The sequence below is a fragment of the Bos javanicus genome, chromosome 3 (genome assembly GCF_032452875.1).
Source record: "Bos javanicus breed banteng chromosome 3, ARS-OSU_banteng_1.0, whole genome shotgun sequence".
Lineage (NCBI taxonomy): Eukaryota > Metazoa > Chordata > Mammalia > Artiodactyla > Bovidae > Bos > Bos javanicus.
The window spans coordinates 15,603,352-15,623,180 of record NC_083870.1 but is presented as its reverse complement, the minus strand read 5'-3'; the positions used below and the strand labels follow the sequence as shown (position 1 = coordinate 15,623,180).

At 49.1% G+C, this 19,829-nt stretch overlaps 2 protein-coding genes across 2 annotated transcripts; one reads left to right on the top strand and one right to left on the bottom strand.

Moving 5' to 3' along the window:
• The first annotated feature begins 335 nt into the window (after positions 1-335).
• SLC50A1 (solute carrier family 50 member 1) lies at positions 336-3,219 on the top strand. The gene is given in 7 exon segments (XM_061404086.1): positions 336-947; positions 1,257-1,334; positions 1,499-1,622; positions 2,202-2,363; positions 2,623-2,742; positions 2,826-2,885; positions 2,887-3,219. Coding segments are annotated over 7 exon segments (666 nt in total). The 5' UTR covers positions 336-867; the 3' UTR covers positions 2,929-3,219.
• A 341-nt stretch (positions 3,220-3,560) lies between these two features.
• Positions 3,561-4,184, bottom strand: DPM3 (dolichyl-phosphate mannosyltransferase subunit 3, regulatory). Its single transcript, XM_061404102.1, has 2 exons — positions 4,084-4,184; positions 3,561-3,916 (listed from the first exon to the last, which is right to left on the bottom strand). The coding sequence occupies exon 2, from the start codon at positions 3,909-3,911 to the stop codon at positions 3,633-3,635; it is 279 nt and encodes a 92-aa protein (XP_061260086.1). The 5' UTR covers positions 3,912-3,916; positions 4,084-4,184; the 3' UTR covers positions 3,561-3,632.
• Positions 4,185-19,829: the final 15,645 nt, after the last annotated feature.

Below are 19,829 nucleotides of genomic sequence, written 5' to 3'. Positions count from 1 at the left end.
GCTGCACCCCACTCTGGAAGTTCCTTCTGTCCAACCGCTGCCCCACTCCCACCCTCTCAGCGCTGGGCTTCGGCATACTTACTCTTCAGGTACTCACGCTGTTGGGTGAGTCAAGGCAGCCGCTTGGAACGCCAGCTGAGGCATGCGGCCCGCCTCACAGCCCCACCAGCAAAGACGTGTGGGAGGCTGGGAGGGAAAGTTCCCAGCAGCAAGCTGGTTGGACTGGCGAGAGGCGGGCGGGGGGGCTCAGTGATACATTTGGCCAGTGGATTCGCCAAGTCACAGAAAGTTGGCAGTGTTGGCTGCAGGGGGAGGGCATTTCACAAAGACTCGGTGATTCCTGGCAGTTCCAGTTATTTAGGGAAGAAACCGGAAACAGGCTTCAGCAAACGGGGGAAAATCTCCCAAACTCTGGCCAACTTGAAGCTGTGAGCTGGGGTCCTGCATCGGAAGCATGTTGAAGTCTGCCTAGCAAGCTTTTGTTTCGAGTTCTACCACGTAGGCTCGCGGGCCAGGGGGAAAAAGTTGAAGCTGGGGGTCTAGGTGATCCAAGGAGTAAGCACAGAGTGTGGAGCGGCTGATGCCGGGACAAACCCGCGGAGCCTTAGGAAGGGGGCCTTACGGAAAACGGCAACGTGAAGACCCTAAACGCTGCGCAGGGTCGGGACAAGCCCTCGGAGAGGCGGGGCCTGAGCTCGTGCTTGACGTTCTAGGGGTGGGCCAGGTTCCGGTTCAGTTTCCGGGGGGACCGCCGAGCGCGCAGGGGCGGAGCCAGGGGCGCGAAGGGGCGGGGCTCCGGCGTCGGGGGCTCCGGATCCTGCTAGCTGGCCCTGGGCGCGGAGAGCGGGATCTGCGACTCGGGGAGGGATGGAGGCGGGCGGATTGGCCGACTCGCTTCTTTCTGGAGCTTGCGTGCTCTTCACCCTCGGCATGTTCTCCACCGGCCTGTGAGAGAGCGGACGGGCTGGGCTGGGGCAGGACCAGGAAGTCAGGAAAGGAGAGAGAGGGGACAGAGACGTGGCCGCTCTGTCAGGTTACATCTGGAACCTAGGATCAAAGTGGAATCGGGTCGAGGGGAACGGGGTACAAGGGCAAGGCTGGTCATTTGACCTGAGAGAGAAGGCCAGGGAGTTGAGGGTAGGGCTGGGGATCTGCGGTTGTCTGGAAAGGATGACAGGCATCGGGGATTTCGACTCCCCAGCAGCCTGGCTCTCCCTTTCCACCTCTCCCCCCCTGCCTTCGGGGCCCCGTTACAGCTCGGACCTCAAGCACATGCGGATGACCCGGAGCGTGGACAGTGTCCAGTTCCTGCCCTTTCTCACCACGGATGTCAAGTGAGAGGGGGCGATGCCTGCTGGGGGGTAAAGGCTATCTGAGGGAGGCTGGGGAGGGGTGAAGAGGAATGTGGACGAGCCCCCTTGGGTACCCCCTCCCCCCCGCCGCCGCCCCCGTTCACACTCAACCCCGCGGGACAATGTCCCTCCCCTGCACCCTGCAGCAACCTGAGCTGGCTGAGTTATGGGGCCTTGAAGGGAAACTGGACGCTAATCATCGTCAACGCCGTGGGTGCTGTGCTTCAGACTCTGTATATCTTGGTGTATCTGCACTACTGCCATCGGAAGGTAGAGGCCCTTCCTCTGCTGCACGCCCTGCCCTGCCTTGCTGGCAAGGCAAACACTGTTTTTCCTAGAAGACTATAACAGGCTGGCACTGCCACCTTTTCCCGGAAGACCCCTTCAGCCTTGCAGTCCTCCTTCCGCCATAAAGTCAGCCTTCTGAGATTCACATATTGTCCCCATTCTGGCAAAGCTGATAGCTCTGCCAAGCCTGAAAGTGCCTTGCTGCCCAACAGAGTGAAAAGAGATTTTTGTCTCCACAGTTCCTTCAAAGTCAGTGCCAGTGGCTGCGAGTGAGATGATTAGCTCTGCTTCCCCATTCACACAAGCATTAAGCTCCTACTCTGTAGCAAGCTCACCCCCAAAAAGATAACTTTCCCTCTCTTAGAAACCTCCAGGGTTTGGGTAGATCAGACCCGTTCTGAAGTCACTTGTGGGAAAGAGGCTGTGGCAAGTGCCATACTGGAGGCTTAGGCAAAGGCTGGCTCCCCAGGAGCATGGGTGAGGGCAGGATGAATTAATTCCAGCAGCAGAGTCAGAGGGCTCCCGGCACATCCAGAAGTACGGCTACTCTCTCTTCTGTAGCGTGCCGTGCTCCTTCAGACTACAACCCTGCTGGGGGTCCTTGTCCTGGGTTTTGCCTACTTTTGGCTCTTGGTGCCCGACCCTGAGATGCGGCTTCAGCACCTGGGCCTCTTCTGCAGTGTCTTCACCATCAGTATGTACCTCTCACCACTAGCTGACTTGGTGAGTGGGGGTGTCCGGGGAGGTAAGGGAGATAAATCTCCCACAGACAGAGACTGTTGCTTTCAGTCTAGAGGAAGGGAAGACCCAAATCCTGGAAGGAGAAAGGGCAGTGGGGCTGGGTGAGTGGGAGACAGGAGGGAAAGGTTGGGTAACAGAAGATCATGGGGGCTGTTTGACCTTTTTTTTTTGAGGAAATTCTGGGCAAAGTGGGAGATTTACCATGTGCCTGGTTAGGAGTATCTTTCATCCTTTCCCATAGGCCAAGGTCATTCGTACTAAATCAACCCAGCGTCTCTCCTTTTCACTCACCATTGCCACCCTCCTCACCTCTGCCTCCTGGACACTCTATGGGTTTCGACTAAGAGATCCCTACATTGTGGTAAGCAGAACAAGGGCAGGGTGACAGGTGTGTATGAGGTGGAGAAGCAGCTCCTCTCCTCACAGCAGCCCTTGTGATTTCAGGTGCCCAACCTTCCAGGAATTCTCACCAGCTTCATTCGCTTCTGGCTTTTTTGGAAGTACTCCCCAGGAACGAGACAGGAACTATCAGCTTCTACAAACCTGAGGGAGTTCACCTGACCACTGGGCACCTATAATACCAACCTATTACCAAAGAAACTTCCTTGTTTCAGCCGCTCCTGCTGGTTAGCTCCACAGGGGCAGTGGTTTGTGGTAAAGGAAAAGAGAATGCTTTGAGAATCCGGGGACTAAAGAAAGAGCTTTAGTTAGAAGATTGGATGGAACCTGGGATATGAATTCACTTTTTTTTTTTCCCCAAGATTTTATTTTTTACTTTTGGAGGTGGGGGGGAAATCTTTAGAATGTGCCTTAAAATAAACTGTTCCCTACCCCTGCCCATCAAGGCTCCTTCTATATTCAGGGATAATCAATCCACCTAGTTTGGTAAAGGGTAGAGCACCTGTCTGATTCACAGTTGCTCTTGGACTAGTAGGGTTAGGCTTGGGTGTTATGAAGAACAGACTTCAACAGATCTCTCCTAACAGGGCTAAAAAGACCAGGAAAGTGAAATGACTTTTCCATTCTGAGAGATCTTGAGAAAGGGGATCTGTGCCTCCTTCATAGCAAAAAGGAAGAAGCACCAGCAAAATACAAAAGATAAAGGCTGAGAGAGCCTCAAGGAGCCTCTCAACATTAGTACACATCTGTTCCCAGCATCCATACTCAAACCAAACAAGCTTAGAAAATAAACTGGCCCTTTAATGGGGAATGGGAGAATAGGCTGTCCGGGAGGGAATCAGACTTAGGGTGTCAGAAGCGAAGTCCCCTGCGGGTCAAGTCGGCTCTGGCCTCTTGGATCTGACTCTGCAGCTCGCGGGCGGCGTCCTCGCAGTCGTGAAAAGTAGCGACGCGGTAGCCCACGGTGCCCAGGGCATAGCAGCCGGCAGATACCAGCAAGTAGGCGGGCAGTGGCCACAGGACCTCCCGGCAAGACGAAGGCAGCTCCAGGCCCAGGGCTCCCATGGTCAGGGCCGCCCAGGTGGAGCCCAGGAGAGCCAGCGCCCACAGCCACTGCGCTAATTTCGTCATGGACACTGTGGGAAGAGGAAGCAGAGCTCGAGGTCCCTGACACCCCGCGACCTGCTCTTCATCCGAGACCACTCCCTGTCCTTCTCCCTCACCCACCTTCCATACCACCTAACCTCAGGGCCACTGCCCCATCGCTCCCGCCCTCCCTAATCGGCCCTCCACCTACACTTACCTAGCCGCCCGGCGTCTTCCCGGCTCCACACAGCGCCGACGTCAGCTTCCGGAATCCTCCGCGGCTCGCGCTCCGCCGCCGCGCTGTCTTCTGGGAGTTGTAGTCCTTGAGGGGTGCCCGGCCACGGTGCTGACCTAAGCTGCACTCAGCAGGCTCTGCTGCTGCAGGTGCAGCCTGGGCCGGAAGATCTTTCAGTGCTGCTTCTCTCCCTTGAGACCCCGCTCAAAGCTGGCGTGGGGCTTGTAGACAACCTAAAGACACCCTTAAGTCTTGCAACAAGGTGGGGATGTAATATCGTTCCTCTTAAACTCACTTCGGAGAAGGCAATGGCACCCCACTCCAGTACTCTTGCCTGGAAAATCCCATGGATGGAGGAGCCTAGTAGGCTGCAGTCCATGGGGTCGCTAAGAGTCGGACACGACTGAAGAGACTTAGCAGCAGCAGCAGACTCACTTCAGTACTCTTGCCTGGAAAATCCCGTGGATGAAGGAGCCTGGTAGGCTGCAGTCCGTGGGGTCGCGAAGAGTCGGACCCGGCTCAGCGACTTCACTTTCACTTTTCACTTCCATGCATTGGAGAAGGAAATGGCAACCCACTCCAGTGTTCTTGCCTGGAGAATCCCGGGGACGGGGGAGCCTGGTGGGCTGCCATCTATGGGTCGCACAGAGTCGGACATGACTGAAGTGACTTAGCAGCAGCAGCAAACTCACTTCTCTTGCTCAAAAATTCCACTCATTCATTCATTCACTTATTTACGCTTTTTATTCATTCATTCAGTGGAACGTTTCTCGAGCGTCACGTTAGGCTTTGGAGAAATAGAGATGTCAAGACACGGCCCCTTCTCTGGTGGTGGGAAGAAAGCAGGAATTAAGAAAACAGATGCATTGACAACTAAACGTGGTGCTCTGAGATAGGTGTTAGAACAGGGTTGTCATACTTTAAAAGAGAAAGTCAAAGGAGCAACCAGTAGGACTTGGAGCCAGAGGACGAAGTGCTCCAGGAAGGTGTCTTTAAGGGAAAACACTTGTGGGGACAGAGCAATCACCTGGTGTGTTTAGAGTATTAAGAGAAGGTGTGTATACAGCTTTCAGAATCTGAGGGATGAATTCATGGCAGGTATATAGAAAACCAAGTAAAAGAAAACATCACTCATTATCAGAGAAATGCAAATCAAAACCACAATGAGGTACTATCTCACCCTGGTCAGAATGGCTGTGATCCAAAAGTCTACAAGCAATAAATGCTGGAGAGGGTGTGGAGAAAAGGGAACCCTCTTACACTGTTGGTGGGAATGCAAACTAGTTCAGCCACTATGGACAACAGTGTGGAGATTCCTTAAAAAACTGGAAATAGAACTGCCATATGACCCAGCGATCCCACTGCTGGGCATACACACTGAGGAAACCAGAATTGAAAGAGACACATGTACCCCAATGTTCATCGCAGCACTGTTTATAATAGCCAGTACATGGAAGCAACCTAGATGTCCATCAGCAGACGAATGGATAAGAAAGCTGTGGTACATGTACACAATGGAGTATTACTCAGCCATTAAAAAGAACACATTTGAATCAGTTCTAATGAGGTGGATGAAACTGGAGCCTATTATACAGAGTGAAGTAAGCCAGAAAGAAAAACACAAATACAGTATATTAACACATATATATGGAATTTAGAAAGATGGTAATGATAACCCTATATGCGAGACAGAAAAAGAGACACAGATGTATAGAACAGTCTTTTGGACTCTGTGGGAGAAGGCGAGGGTGAGATGATCTGAGAGAACAGCATTGAAACATGTATATTATCATACGTGAAACAGATCACCAGTCCAGGTTCAATGCATGAGACAGGGTGCTCAGGGCTGGTGCACTGGGATGACCCTGGGCAATGGGATGGGGAGGGAGGTGGGCGGGGGGTTCAGGATGGGGAACACATGTAAACCCATGGCTGATTCATATCAATGTATGGCAAAAGCCACTACAATATTGTAAAGTAATTTAGCCTCCAACTAAAATAAATAAATTTTTTTAAAAAGTGATCCAGTTATACAATAAAAAAAACAAAAGGTCAGGCATGGAGTTCCCTGGTAGTCCAGTGGCTAAGACTCTGTGCTCCCATGGCAGGGGGCCTCAGGATAGATCCCTGGTCAGGAAACTAGAGCCCATTTGCTGCAACTAAGACCCAGTGAAGCCAAATAAATGAATAAATATTAAGAAAAAGAAAAGAAAAGGTCAGGCAATTATCAACTTCAGGGAAAACAAAGAGTTATAAAAGGAAAGAAAGAGAATGCCTGTCTGATAAAGACCACTAAGAACATAACTGTAATTGGACAGTTGGGTTTATTCACTTGCTGCTACAAGAGAGAGCACAAACCAGAGGAACTGTGGAGCCACTCATCAAACAAAGGAAAAAGCCAAATCATTACAGAATATGGGAAACAGTTGAGTTCAGATGATATTTAAATGAAGTAGTATTTTGATAGGTTCAAGTCAGATGTAAGTGAAGGAGTTAACAATGGCCTGGACTGAGAAGTAAACTGTGGGCCCACTTGGAAATTACAAAGTTAAGTTAAATAAGTTTAGATAATTATGTAATAGATAACTACATAATTAAGATAAGTGTGGGATGATATGTCCAAAACCCCGATATCTGAAGCTTAGCACCTAGGTTGGAAATTGAGGCTGCTTCTCTGTATCAAAGTAATCACCACAGGTTAAACCTCCAGCAAGAGCCGGATATGTCCCATTCTCACTTTCTGATTTCAAATAGAAAAGTTGTGACTGTATGATTTTAGAGAATGGAGTTTCTCAGCCCCACGTCCCCAAGGTTAATTAACAAAATCAGTTTTTACAGATTCACAGTCTTAGTACAAACACTGAGTGTTTGTGTGTGACTCAATGTGTAGAATATTTTCACAGCCATAATAATGTAAACACAAGCATTGATTTAACTAAAATTTTGGAATATATTTAAATTGAGAGGGTGGGGGAGGGGAGTATATGAGGAATCAGGATTAGAGAGAACTATATCCTCATTTTCCATGGCAGGCAATTGATTGATTATATCTAAAATAGAAAAAAAGAAATAATAGCATGAGTGTGTTATTTAGAAATACAGAGGGAAGTACGAAAGAAAAGCATCCTAGAAACTTGAGAGCGGTTTATGGAGAAGTATATGTATAGAGATAGGAAAATGGAGCAGGGGACTGTTGTTTTTCTCTCCTTTATTTTTTTTAAAGATATTCATTGATTTATTTGGCTGTGCCGAGTCTTAGTTGTGGCATGTGGGATCTAGTTCCCTGACCAGGCACTGAACCCAGGCTCCCTGCATTATGAGATTGTAGTCTTAGCCTCTGGCCCACCAGAGAAATCCCTGCTATTTTTCACTGACTATCTTATAGAACTAGATGGCCTTTGAAAATATGCAAATTCCTTTGTTAAAGTAAAAATTAAGGCAAAATTAAAATATTTTCAGAAACCTGCCATATGAGCTTCAAAGGCCCAGTGCAACTCCCTTCTCCATTCTTCCCAAAATCCTACTGGTTTCATGACCTCACTAGTCACACTGACTTTCAACACAGTTCAAGAGGCAGGCATCAGCCTTACAGATCCAGAAATTCTATCTTGTTCACCCATAGTAGATCTGGCCTTGAAAGATTGCCACTCCCCAGAAAATTTGGAGGGGGAAGATAATGAGAAGGAGCTTGCCTTACAACACATGAAAACAGCTAATAAATTATAATGCCATAATAATAACCAGCAGAAGATTAAACATTCATTGAGGGGCTATTATGTATCATGTCCTATCTGACATTGCATGTTTGGTTTTCACAGCAGGCTGCAATAGGTACTTTTATTAATATATCCCCAGGGATGAATGAGGAAACCAAAGCAGAGAAGGTAAAAGGTAAGTAACTTGCCTGAGGTCACGCAGGTAGTAAGTAGCAGACTGTTGCAACTGACTCAAAACTTTGTGCTTAGTAATTTCATCTTCCTCAGTTACTGGTACAGGAATGGGCAGATAGTATCGTCATAGCAGCTGACATTCATTGATTGATTACCCTGTGCCAGGCACTCTAATAAGTACTTTATATGCACAATCTCACTCAATCTTCACAGCTACCCTATGAAGTAGGTACTATTATTATCTCCATTTCACAAATGAAGAAACTGGGGCACGCCCCAGATAATCAGACCATAGAGCCTCCTAACTTTGCCACTAAGGTAGCACATCTTCTTACCTAAATCAAGGGGCTTCTCTGGTGTCTCAATGGCAAAGATCCACCTGCCAATGCAGGAGAAACGAGTCCAATCCCTGGGCCAGAAGATCCTCTGGAGAAGGAAATGGCAACCCATTCCGGTATTCTTGCCTGGGAAATCCCATGGACAGAGGACCCTGGAGGTCTACAGTCCATGGGGTCACAAAAGAGTCAGACACGACTAAATAACAGCAACCTAGATCAATGGAACAAAATAAAAAGTGAAGAAATGGGCTTCCCTTGTGGTCCAGTGGTTAAGAATCCACCTCAGTGCAAGGGACACCCAATTTGATCCCTGTGCTCCACAACAGGAGAAGCCGCCACAGTGAGAAGCCCAAGCACCTCAGTAAAGAGTATCCCCCACTCACCTCAACTAGAGAAAGCCCATGTGCAACAGTGAAGACCCAGAACAGCCAAAAATAAACTAAATATCTTTTTTAAAGTGAAAAAAAAAAGATCAAACATATACCATTTCAGCATATGATAGAAATGGCATCTCAAGTGAGGAAAGATAAATTATTTGGAAAACACTTGCCACAAGCTTAGCCTTTGAAGGGCCTCCCTGGTGACTCAGATGGTAAAGAATCTGACGGCAGAGCAGGAGCCTCGGGTTCTATCCCTGAGTCAGGAAAATCCCCTGGAGAAGGACATGGGAACTCACTCCAGTATTCTTGCCTGGGAAATCCCATAGACAGAGGAGCCTGGTGGGCTACAATCCATGGGGTTGCAAAGAGTCAGACATGACTGAGTGCCTAACACTTTAGCATTTGAAAAAGTAAGTTAGATTTCAACCTAACATCTTCAGTTCAGTTCAGTTCAGTCGCTCAGTCATGTCCGACTCTTTGCAACCCCATGAATAGCAGCATGCCAGGCCTCCCTGTCCATCACCAACTCCTGGAGTTCACTGAGACTCACGTCCATCGAGTCAGTGATGCATCCAGCCATCTCATCCTCTGTCATCCCCTTCTCCTCCTGCCCCCAATCCCTCCCAGCATCAGAGTCTTTTCCAATGAGTCAGCTCTTCGCATGAGGTGGCCAAAGTACTGGAGTTTCAGCTTTAGCATCATTCCTTCCAAAGAAATCCCAGGGCTGATCTCCTTCAGAATGGACTGGTTGGATCTCCTTGCAGTCCAAGGGACTCTCAAGAGTCTTCTCCAACACCACAGTTCAAAAGCATCAATTTGTCGGCGCTCAGCTTTCTTCACATTCCAACTCTCACATCCATACATGACCACAGGAAAAACCATAGCCTTGACTAGACGGACCTTTGTTGGCAAAGTAATGTCTCTGCTTTTGAATATGCTATCTAGGTTGGTCATAACTTTCCTTCCAAGGAGTAAGCGTCTTTTAATTTCATGGCTTACATTAAAATAAATTCCCAGTGCATTAAACAAAACAATGTGGAAGTGAAACACTCAATATGCCACGGTTGGCATACATATTTCGTGGCTACATATTTCTCAATGTCCAGCTCAGGCATCATGTCCTCCTGTTGTAGCCACGGTTTCCAGGAAACAAACTCACTCAGAAGGATGATGCAGATAGTGGAGTGCAGTTTATTACACCCGCGGGCCCAAGGCAGAGTCTCCTCTTAGCCAAGGACCCCGACCAGTTTTTTGTGAAAACCTTATATACCCTAAGTGTACGTGCCCAAACCCACCTCCCCAAATTCCCTGAAACTAGTCTGAACAAAGGAAAAGAAAGATACAATCAAAGTTAATCCTAAAAAAAAACAAAAAACAAAGTTAACCCTGATTCATATGCCTTAAGCCTAGGTAGTTAACAGTGGACAATTATCAATAGGCCTGTGGTCATACCCCAATAAGCATAATAGAATTTATGATGCCATTTGGTTACACAGATAATACGGGTATTCTTTTAGGGGACAGAGCCCTGGGGCTCTTCCATCGAGGGGTGGAGGGGGGCCTGGTTTTCCAGTTGGTATGTCGTTTCCATAGATACTGGGCATATAGCTCAAAGTCCACAGTCCGGCCCAAGATGGAGTCCTGCTTTCAAGACGGAGCCTGTTCTGTCTGTTTCCTCCTTCACTCCAAGCAGCCTTCCTGCACTCCAACCCTGTTTTGCTGGTTAGACACCATCTTCCTCTTCTGAGCTTCCACAGACTCTCTTTCATAGATGGCACTTACCATGTTGAGCTGTAGATGTTTCGTTTCTTTGCTTGGCCCACCTAGGAACGTTGCAACTCCAGGACCAAGCACAGTGTGGGAAACCCGGAGGGCTTCTATAAATGTAGGATGGGGGGCAGAAGAAAGGACAGGTTAGCATTTGATAGTCTCCAGGAAAACTGACCCAGCTCTCCTGATTCCAGGAAATATAACTACTGCAGAGACTCCCATCTGCTAGACATGGGGTCTTTGGCTTTGTATAGCACTGGACAAAAGCCAGCAGATTCTTATGGTCCAGCTCCTCTCTCTTCAATCTTTTTGCAGATCATCACTCTTCTGCAGTCACAGCAGGCCACAAATACAAGTGATTATGGCAGGGTATTGAGAAATGGAATATTTGCTGCCACATCACTAAACAAGGATGTCACAGTCATCAGCAACGCAAGCCCTCCAAATGGTAATTTCTGAGCCCCTAGGGCACCGAAGAAGGAGAGTACCTGTGATTCGGCAGACATCAGGCTGCAACCACTCCCTGCAGCGAGCACTGAGGGACTCAGGATGTGAACAACACGGGATGCTGGCCCCAGATAGCTGAGATCCATATGAAAGGAATGAGCCCAGACTGTTGCACCCTCCCATATATAGAAAAGCACTAAATTCCTTCACTTGAGGTATCTGGTTCTTTAATTCACAAGAAATAATTTTGATGTTCAGAATACCTGGCCTTTGTTGCAGTTATCGATGTAACCTGACTCCTCCCCTGACTCCTCAGAGCAGTTCTCTCAGGGTTACTTGAGATTCTGTCTCCTGGGCTTGAAGTCCTAAAAATTCTCACCAAATAAAACATAACTCTCAACTTTGAGGTTGTGACTGTTTTTTAAGTTGACAATAGGAAAGGCAGTGCAGCTTGCGGGCTAAAAGTTTGAGCTTTTCAAGTCCAGAAGTCCTGAGGTTGGGAACTGGCTCTTTCCTTTACTTGGCTATGTGACCTTGGGCAAGTAGCCTAACCTCTCTCAGCTTCAGTTTTCTCATGTTTTATGGAGTTTTCTCCTTTGGCAAGCTTTAGTTTCAGAGAGACATAAATTCCAGAGATGTAAATCTGGAACCTTTATGCTAAAGTACACTAATGATGGGAGAATAAGCAAAATTACATGCAAAACAGAGGAAGGGATTGACTGTTTGGGGGAAGGCATGAGCCTCTAAAAAAGAGGCCCTGAAGCCCGAGGTGATATGGGAAAGATGAGTAAGAGACTTCAAGTAGGGGTTGGGGGTGGAGTGTACAAAGCAAAGGGAAAGCCTGAACAAAGGCTGGGAGGCTTGAGTTCATAGTGAGTAATCCATCTCTGGCACAAAGACTGCTTCATGGAAGAGTGGCAAGAGGTGAGGCTGGAAAGCCTGGCCAGGGTCAGGTGATCTAAGAAAGACCCCTTGAAAGTGTTTGTGTTGAGGCTGGTCCCTCAGGTCAGCAGCTTCCCCCATTAGAGGAGTGGGAGGTCGTGGTGTGTGTCCCGTCAGGCAGCCGAGCTTTCTGGATGCCCAAAGGTGCCATGGTGATTACTGGGTCCTTGAGGAAGTTTCCAGGTGATTAGGCTGTGTTGATTCCATCAGCGTCCCCAGGGCACCTGCAGCTCCATTGGAGTGACAGGACAGACAGACATGCAATCAACAAAAACACATACAGACGAAATCACAGCCAGGCGTTCAGGGGAAATGATGGGCCAGAGATTGTGCCGCTGATTGGAGAAGGGAACGAGAGAGTCAGCGAATCAGAGGAGACCAAGATGGGAAAAGATGATAGCCTGAGGGAGGAGGGACACAGGAACAGGCCTGGCAGCTGAGAGAGACATTCTGAGGATCCAGCAGCTTGGACGTAATGTAATCTGGAGGCTGAATTCCAGCAAAGAGCGCACAGTGTGACAATGGTGTGTGGCTAGTAGGGTGCTTGATTCTTTTTTTTTTTTTTAATTTCGTTTTACTTATTTGGTTCCACCAGGTCTTCTTTGCAGCATGTGGAATCTAGTTCCCTGATCAGGAATCAAATCCAGGTCCCCTGCATTGGGAGCTTGGTGTCTTACCACTGGACCACCAGGGAAGTCTGGGTTCTTGATTCTTTTAACAAACGTGTATGGAACACCTCCTATACTATACATCAAGCAGTATTCTAGTGACTAAAAAGGGACAAAATCTCTGTTTTCAATGACGCCTGCAGTGAAAACAAGCTGCTTCAACAAAATGATGGGAGACGGACAGGAAACACCTATTGAATATATCAAATAGTGAGAAATTCTGTGAAGAAAAATATAGCCAAGTGAGGGGCTAAAGGAAGACAGTGTACCATATTATATAGCAGGGTCAGAAGGGCATCTCTGAAAGGGAAACGTCTGCATGGAGACCTGAATGAGACCAAGGATGGAGAGAGAAGTGTAGATAACGGCCAGACGGCTGTTCTAGGCAGTGGGAACAGCATGTGCAAAGCCCGTGAGGTGTCACAGGAGACGCACAAGGGCTGGGGTGGAATGGATGAGCGTGCAGAAGAGTGTGAGGCCATGAGGCCAGAGGCAGCGGGGGCCAGGTGCTGCGTTGTAACTACCCTGGTTAAGCATCATGGCAAATAGAGCTGAACTTCAACTGCAGCTCTGCCTTCCCTTATAATTCCAAGCAGGTTATTTTAGCCTCTCTTTCATTTTACCCCATTTCATTTCACTAAAACAGGTGTATTAGAATTCTCCAGAGAACCAGAACCAGTAGAAGATACATGTGTGAAGTTTATTTTAAGGTCTTGGTTCATGGGGTTGTTCAGTTCAGTCGTTCAGTCGTGTCCGACTCTTTGCGACCCCATGAATCGCAGCACGCCAGGCCCCCCTGTCCATCACCAACTCCCAGAGTTTACTCAAACTCATGTCCATCGAGTCGGTGATGCCATCCAGCCATCTCATCCTCTGTCGTCCCCTTTTCCTCCTGCCCCCAATCCCTCCCAGCATCAGAGTCTTTTCCAATGAGTCAACTCTTCGCATGAGATGGCCAAAGTATTGGAGTTTCAGCTTTAGCATCATTCCTTCCAAAGAACACCCAGGACTGATCTCCTTCAGAATGGACTGGTTGGATCTCCTTGCAGTCCAAGGGACTCTCAAGAGTCTTCTCCAACACTACAGTTCAAAAGCATCAATTCTTCGGTGCTCAGCTTTCTTCACAGTCCAACTCTCACATCCATACATGACCACTGGAAAAACCATAGTCTTGACTAGATGGATCTTTGTTGGAAAAGTAATATCTCTGCTTTTGAATATGCTATCTAGGTTGGTCATAACTTTCCTTCCAAGGAGTAAGTGTCTTTTAATTTCATGGCTGCAATCACCATCTGCAGTGATTTTAGAGCCCCCCAAAATAAAGTCTGACACTGTTTCCACTGTTTCCCCATCTATTTCCCATGAAGTGATGGGACCAGATGCCATGATCTTCGTTTTCTGAATGTTGAGCTTTAAGCCAACTTTTTCACTCTCCTCTTTCACTTTCATCAAGAGGCTTTTTAGTTCCTCTTCACTTTCTGTCATAAGGGTGGTGTCATCTGCATATCTGAGGTTATTGATATTTCTCCTGGCAATCTTGATTCCAGCTTGTGCTTCTTCCAGCCCAGCATTTCTCATGATGTACTCTGCATATAAGTTAAATAAGCAGGGTGACAATATACAGCCTTGACATACTCCTTTTCCTATTTGGAACCAGTCTGTTGTTCCATGTCCAGTTCTAACTGTTGCTTCCTGACCTGCATATAGGTTTCTCAAGAGGCAGGTCAGGTGGTCTGGTATTCCCATCTCTTTCAGAATTTTCCAGTTTATTGTGATCCACACAGTCAAAGGCTTTGGCATAGTCAATAAAGCAGAAATAGATGTTTTTCTGGACCTCTCTTGCTTTTTCCATGATCCAGTGGATGTTGGCAATTTGATCTCTGGTTCCTCTGCCTTTTCTAAAACCAGCTTGAACATCTGGAAGTTCATGGTTCACGTATTGCTGAAGCCTGGCTTGGAGAGTTTTGAGCATTACTTTACTAGTGTGTGAGATGAGTGCAATTGTGTGGTAGTTTAAGCATTCTTTGGCATTGCCTTTCTTTGGGATTGGAATGAAAACTGCCCTTTTCCAGTCCTGTGGCCACTGCTGAGTTTTCCAAATTTGCTGGCATATTGAGTGCAGCACTTTAACAGCTGACTGTGGCTCAGATCAAGAACTCATTATTGCCAAATTCAGACTTAAATTGAAGAAAGTAGGGAAAACCACTAGACCATTCAGGTATGACCTAAATCAAATCCCTTATGATTATACAGTGGAAGTGAGAAATAGATTTAAGGGACTAGATCTGATAGGCAGAGTGCCTAATGAACTATGGATGGAGGTTCGTGACATTATACAGGAGACAGGGATCAAGACCATCCTCATGGGTTGTAGAGGCTGGCAAACCCAAAATCTGAAAGATCTTCCTCTGTCTTGACTTCATCCTGACCACAGCTGGGAACAGTGGGGAAAGGGCCAGGTTCCAGGCCACGTGAGCACAGACCAGCAAGAGCATCCAGCAGACCAGAGCAGCTCAGGTCCCAGGGTTATCTGCCACTGAATTCCCTCCTTCTCTAGGGAGGTCAGTCTTTTGTTCGATGTGGTCCTTCAGTTCATTGGATGAGGGCCAACCACGTTATGGAGGGCAATCTGCTTTACTCCTATTTTAAGTGTAAATCTCATTCAAAAACACCCTCAAGAAACATCCAGAGTGAGAATTCCCTGGCAGTGAAGTGGTTAGAACACCTCCTTTCCATGGCAGGGGGCACAAGTTCAATCCCTGGTCAGGGAACTAAGATTTCACATGCTACATGGCATCCCCAAAAAAGGAACATCCAGAGTAATGTTTGACCCAATATCCAGGCAATGTGGCCCAACCGGGCTGACATATAAAGTTAAGTACACAGTAAGAATATCAATCTTATAAGCTTGAGGTAAGTGATGAAATTGAGAATATCTGCAAAGCACTAAGTTGGGTGAAAAGGTCGTGGTTGCTGTCATGTAAGGGACAAAAATGACATTTGTCAAATGCCTAGTGGGTTGAGTGCTATGCTAGGCTCTTCCACATTGTTAGTTAATTCCAATCCTCTTTACCACAATCTGAAGCAGGTATTATCCTCATTTTACAGGTGAGGAATTTAACTCAGCTTGCACAAGGACCCTCACCTGGTGTCAGAGTGGAACTAGAACTCAGGTCTGTCTGATTTCAAGACCTGGGCTCTTTTCTAGTGTACCACAGATGTCCAGAACCTGTAAATGTCTGCGTCAGAAAAAAGGCCTCCATCACAGGGGCTTTGCCCGAGGCTCCACGGTAAAGAATCTGCCTGCAATGCAGGAGACGCAGGAGACTCAGGGTTAACCCCTGGGTCGGGAAGATCCCCTGGTGAAGGAAATGGCAACTCACTCCAGTATTCTTGCTAGGAGAAGAGTCTGGTAGGCTATCGTCTGTGGGGCCGCAGAGTCAGACACGACTGAGCATTCACACACAAGGGCTGGAGATGGGGGCTGGAGGCTGAGAGCAGGAAGGGGAGGGGTCTCCCTGGCAGATGAGCCTAGACCCTCACACAAGTGTACAGGAACCTCAATCCAGAAATTGTGTACAGGCACCTCAATCCAGAAATTGTGTACAGGCACCTCAATCCAGAAATTGCTCTGAAGTAGCCTGTCAGCCCTCGTGGCAACTCTTGGCCCAGAACAGGGGTGTGGGGAAGATTTTTCTGTGGGGTCTTGACTTGTGGAGAAGAATCTCACTTTTCAGTCCCCCCTGATGGTGTGGCTTCAGCCTAAAAGTGGGGGGAACTTCCAGCTTATTTGAGGTGAGGGGAATTCTCAGAGAAGGGCTCCTCACAGACCATAAGGGCCATTTGGCTCAGGTCTCATTGTCACACAGGGCCTCAAATTTAGGCTTTGGGTGTTATTTCTAGGTGTGGTTTCAGATAGTCTCCCTGTCACTCTCCCACAGAACAGAAAAAAGGATACAACACACAAGATTTAACTTTTACTATGGAATTTTCAAGTACATACAAAAGTAGAAAGAATCCTAATAACTGCTATGCCCATTATCATAGAATGTTACATTATAAAGTCAGGCCTGCAGTTGCCTGTGAAGGAAACATCCCAGGTAGGAGAGCTGGAAGGAAGGGGGCCCAGCCCAAGCGCCAGGGCTGCAGAGGCTGGGGCGGGAATGGTGGGCTCTTCGTGGCTCAGGGAAAGGGGGGCGCCGGGCACGCAGCTCTAAAGTCTGCTTCCTGCCCCAGGCCAGGCATTCTGCACTTTGCTCTCCACCCCAGGGGATGTGGTGCCCAATTCTAGAGCCAATTAGGCGGCTTCTCTGCCAGGGCAGGAACTCAACCAAATAGTACTTACAGCACAACCTACGGTGGCCAGTTTGCTCCCAGCCCCCAGGGAGTAGGGAGGGGGGATTTGGGAGCAGGATCTTGGCCTTGCCCCCTGAGAAACTTCCAGTCTGCTGGCACGGAGGCAAAGAAATGTACCTGAGGTGAAGCAATCAAGTGCCACTAACTGTGCCCACACAAGGGTTCTGGCTATTGTTTGCTTAGGAGGCGGCTCTGTGAGTGACCCTAAGTCAAGGAGCAGTGTGCACGGGGCAGGCGAGTCCGGAGGTCCCTGAGGGCAGGGCCTCCAGCTTCCCATTCTTTCCCGGTTCCCACAGTGCCCAGGGCTCCCTCAAGCTACAATGAGTTTCAATACTCGCTTTTGACTGAAACGTTTCCCTTTGTCTCTGTCTCTGTGTCTCTCAGCCGCTCTGTCTCTACCAGTCTCTGGGTCTCTCTTGTTTCCCAACATCCTTCCCCTGGGGAGCAGAGTTGGGGGGGGGAGGGGCTGGGCAGTGGGAACAGGACCGCGTCCTGTTCTCACCAAGGACAATAAGGTCCGGAAAGGGCTGGAGCCAAGGCCTGGCGCAGACTCCCCCTCCCTGCCTGCCCTGGGCGCCCCCTTCCCTGCTGACCCTCAAGATGCCCTAAATGCCAGGCGTCCCCTCCTGCCAGCGCCAGTCCTGGGGGGGGCGGGGTCCAGCCTCTGCCCGGGCAGGGGAGCCCCCTCGTCTCACCTTCCCACTGCCCTCTTCTTAGGTGGCATCACCTCCTGCCCCAAGGAGTCCATCTCTGGGACAGGAGCCCACCCTGTGTTATTTACTCCTGTTTCCGGAGCAGGCAGCGGGTGTCAGGGCCACGTGTGAGGGAGCAGGAGGAAACATCTGGCTTCCCCCGGTCCTCCAGGGGCCGACCGCCCCTCTCTCCCCTAGGCCTCCAGCCTCCAGGGTGGAGCAGAGCCCCAGGCGTCCTGGGGCCAAGAGGTTAGCACCTTTGCCCTTCTCACCTTCAGGTTTCCAAAAGCTCTGATGGCCTCATGCCCCCTTATTTAATGATGGTGTTAGATGGCTGGGATACCCCTGCTAGGGTTAATTGGTAGGTCAGGTGCAGGCAGCCGGCGAGGCACCCCAGGGACAGGCTGGGTGGAGAGCTGACGTCGGCGCCAGCCTGCCTGATAAATGCACCCGTTCCCTGAGGAAGGGATCATTATTCCTGGCCATATACTGTCCCTGAGGCCTATGCAGTGGGTGGCAGCAGGTGCCCAGATACCTTGGCATTGTCCTGGCACCTGCTTGGGCTTCTCCCCAACCTCCAGTAACCTGGCCCCAGTTCTCATCTTGGAAGGTATGATGCCCCCAGGTGGTCAGATTTCCCGTGTCGGTGCTCGCCTGGCTGGCACCTGGCCTTCTGCCCACGCCAGGACAGGGTTTGACGGACTGAGACCTAGAACTCACCCAGCTTCCTGCAGGTCCAGGACCCTTTTGGGGCACCATTTCTTCTCCCCAAGGGTCCCACATATGGTAACCGCCCCCACCATCACTAGGTAAGTCAAAGCTTAGGACTACCATTCCTTCTCAGGAAGGCTCTGGTCTCCACTGAACTGTCTTTGCCTCCACTCACAGCCAGGAGCAAGGAGACTTGATTCAGGTTTTAGCCAGTCTCTCATGTCCTCCAAAAGTTGGCTTCCACTGGAGAGACTCAACAAGAACCTTAAGACCCAGTAGGAACTCTCTAAGCCCTCAATGCCAACTTGCAGAGTGTTGCCAGTCTCCTGGAGAAGACACGAGCTCATGGCACCCTCTGCAGGTAACCTGGGCAAACTGCATGGTATTCCCTTAGCCTAGAGACAGAGGTTAAAGGATCTGGATTCCGGCTACAAATGGGGAGGGTGGGGATGTCTAATCCTGGACCAGAGTTCCTTTGACTCACTTCTTCGCCTTCATTGGGTCTTACTCCCTAACTCAGGCACATCCCATGTACTGAATTTTCTGTTCCAGGAGGGCAGGTTCTTTCATTCAACCAACACTCTGGTCCTCACTGCCCATCATCAGGCTCTGTGGGGAATATCAAGCTGACCAAGGCACAGTAAGCACCCTAAAGCCCACACCACCAAGAGGGAGGGTGCCTAGGTGCTCCAAAGGACAGACACTCTGGTCAGAGAGGCACTCCTCACGGCACAGCATGGACAAAGTAGACCTGAGAGGTCACATTCCCTCACTTCCGTTAAGGCCGGCTCCAAGGTTGGTGGCCTTGTCCCTATCGTTTTCTATACTTTGCTATTATTACAACTTAAGCTATGGGGTCGCACAGAGTCGGACACGACTGAAGCGATTTAGCAGCAGCAGCAGCAGCAAGATGTTTCCTAGTCCTTTGGTTACAAGACAGGAAAAAAATGAAGGCACTCAGACCAAAGAGGATAGAGACAGTGATCAACCTGGGAGTCTTTCTAAACACAGGCATCCGTCCATGCTGGAGAACACACAGGTTTAGAAGGGCAACATCAGTAGGGAATTCCCACCTGCAGACTTGGAGCAGAAGTGCCGGAGGGTTCGTTTGCTCAGGGTGGAGAGCTGGAATAACAAAGCCCCCAGAGGTGTAAATGGAATCCCGTGGAGAGACGCAGGGGTGAGGGGCCTTTCCCTCGTTTACTCCTCTGTTTCAAGATCTATTCCAGCTCCGATGAGCAGGCCTTCCTGCATTGCAGTCTTCACCTCTTTTCCCAAAAGGCAGGACTGCAGATCATTCTTATGCTTTTCTTCTATGAGACTCTTACACAAGCATACGCCACTCCAGTGCCTGGCAAAGTGCCTGGCACTGACGGCACTCCATAAACAGTTGGTAAAAATGAACCTTGGAGGAAGGAAAGCTCCTCCATCCCCAAGGACTGAAAGCAGCAGGTACCCATCTGCCGCAGCATTCTGCACATACCCATGTACACGCATGGGCAGGAGAGGCCCACAGTGTATCACAGCTCAGAGC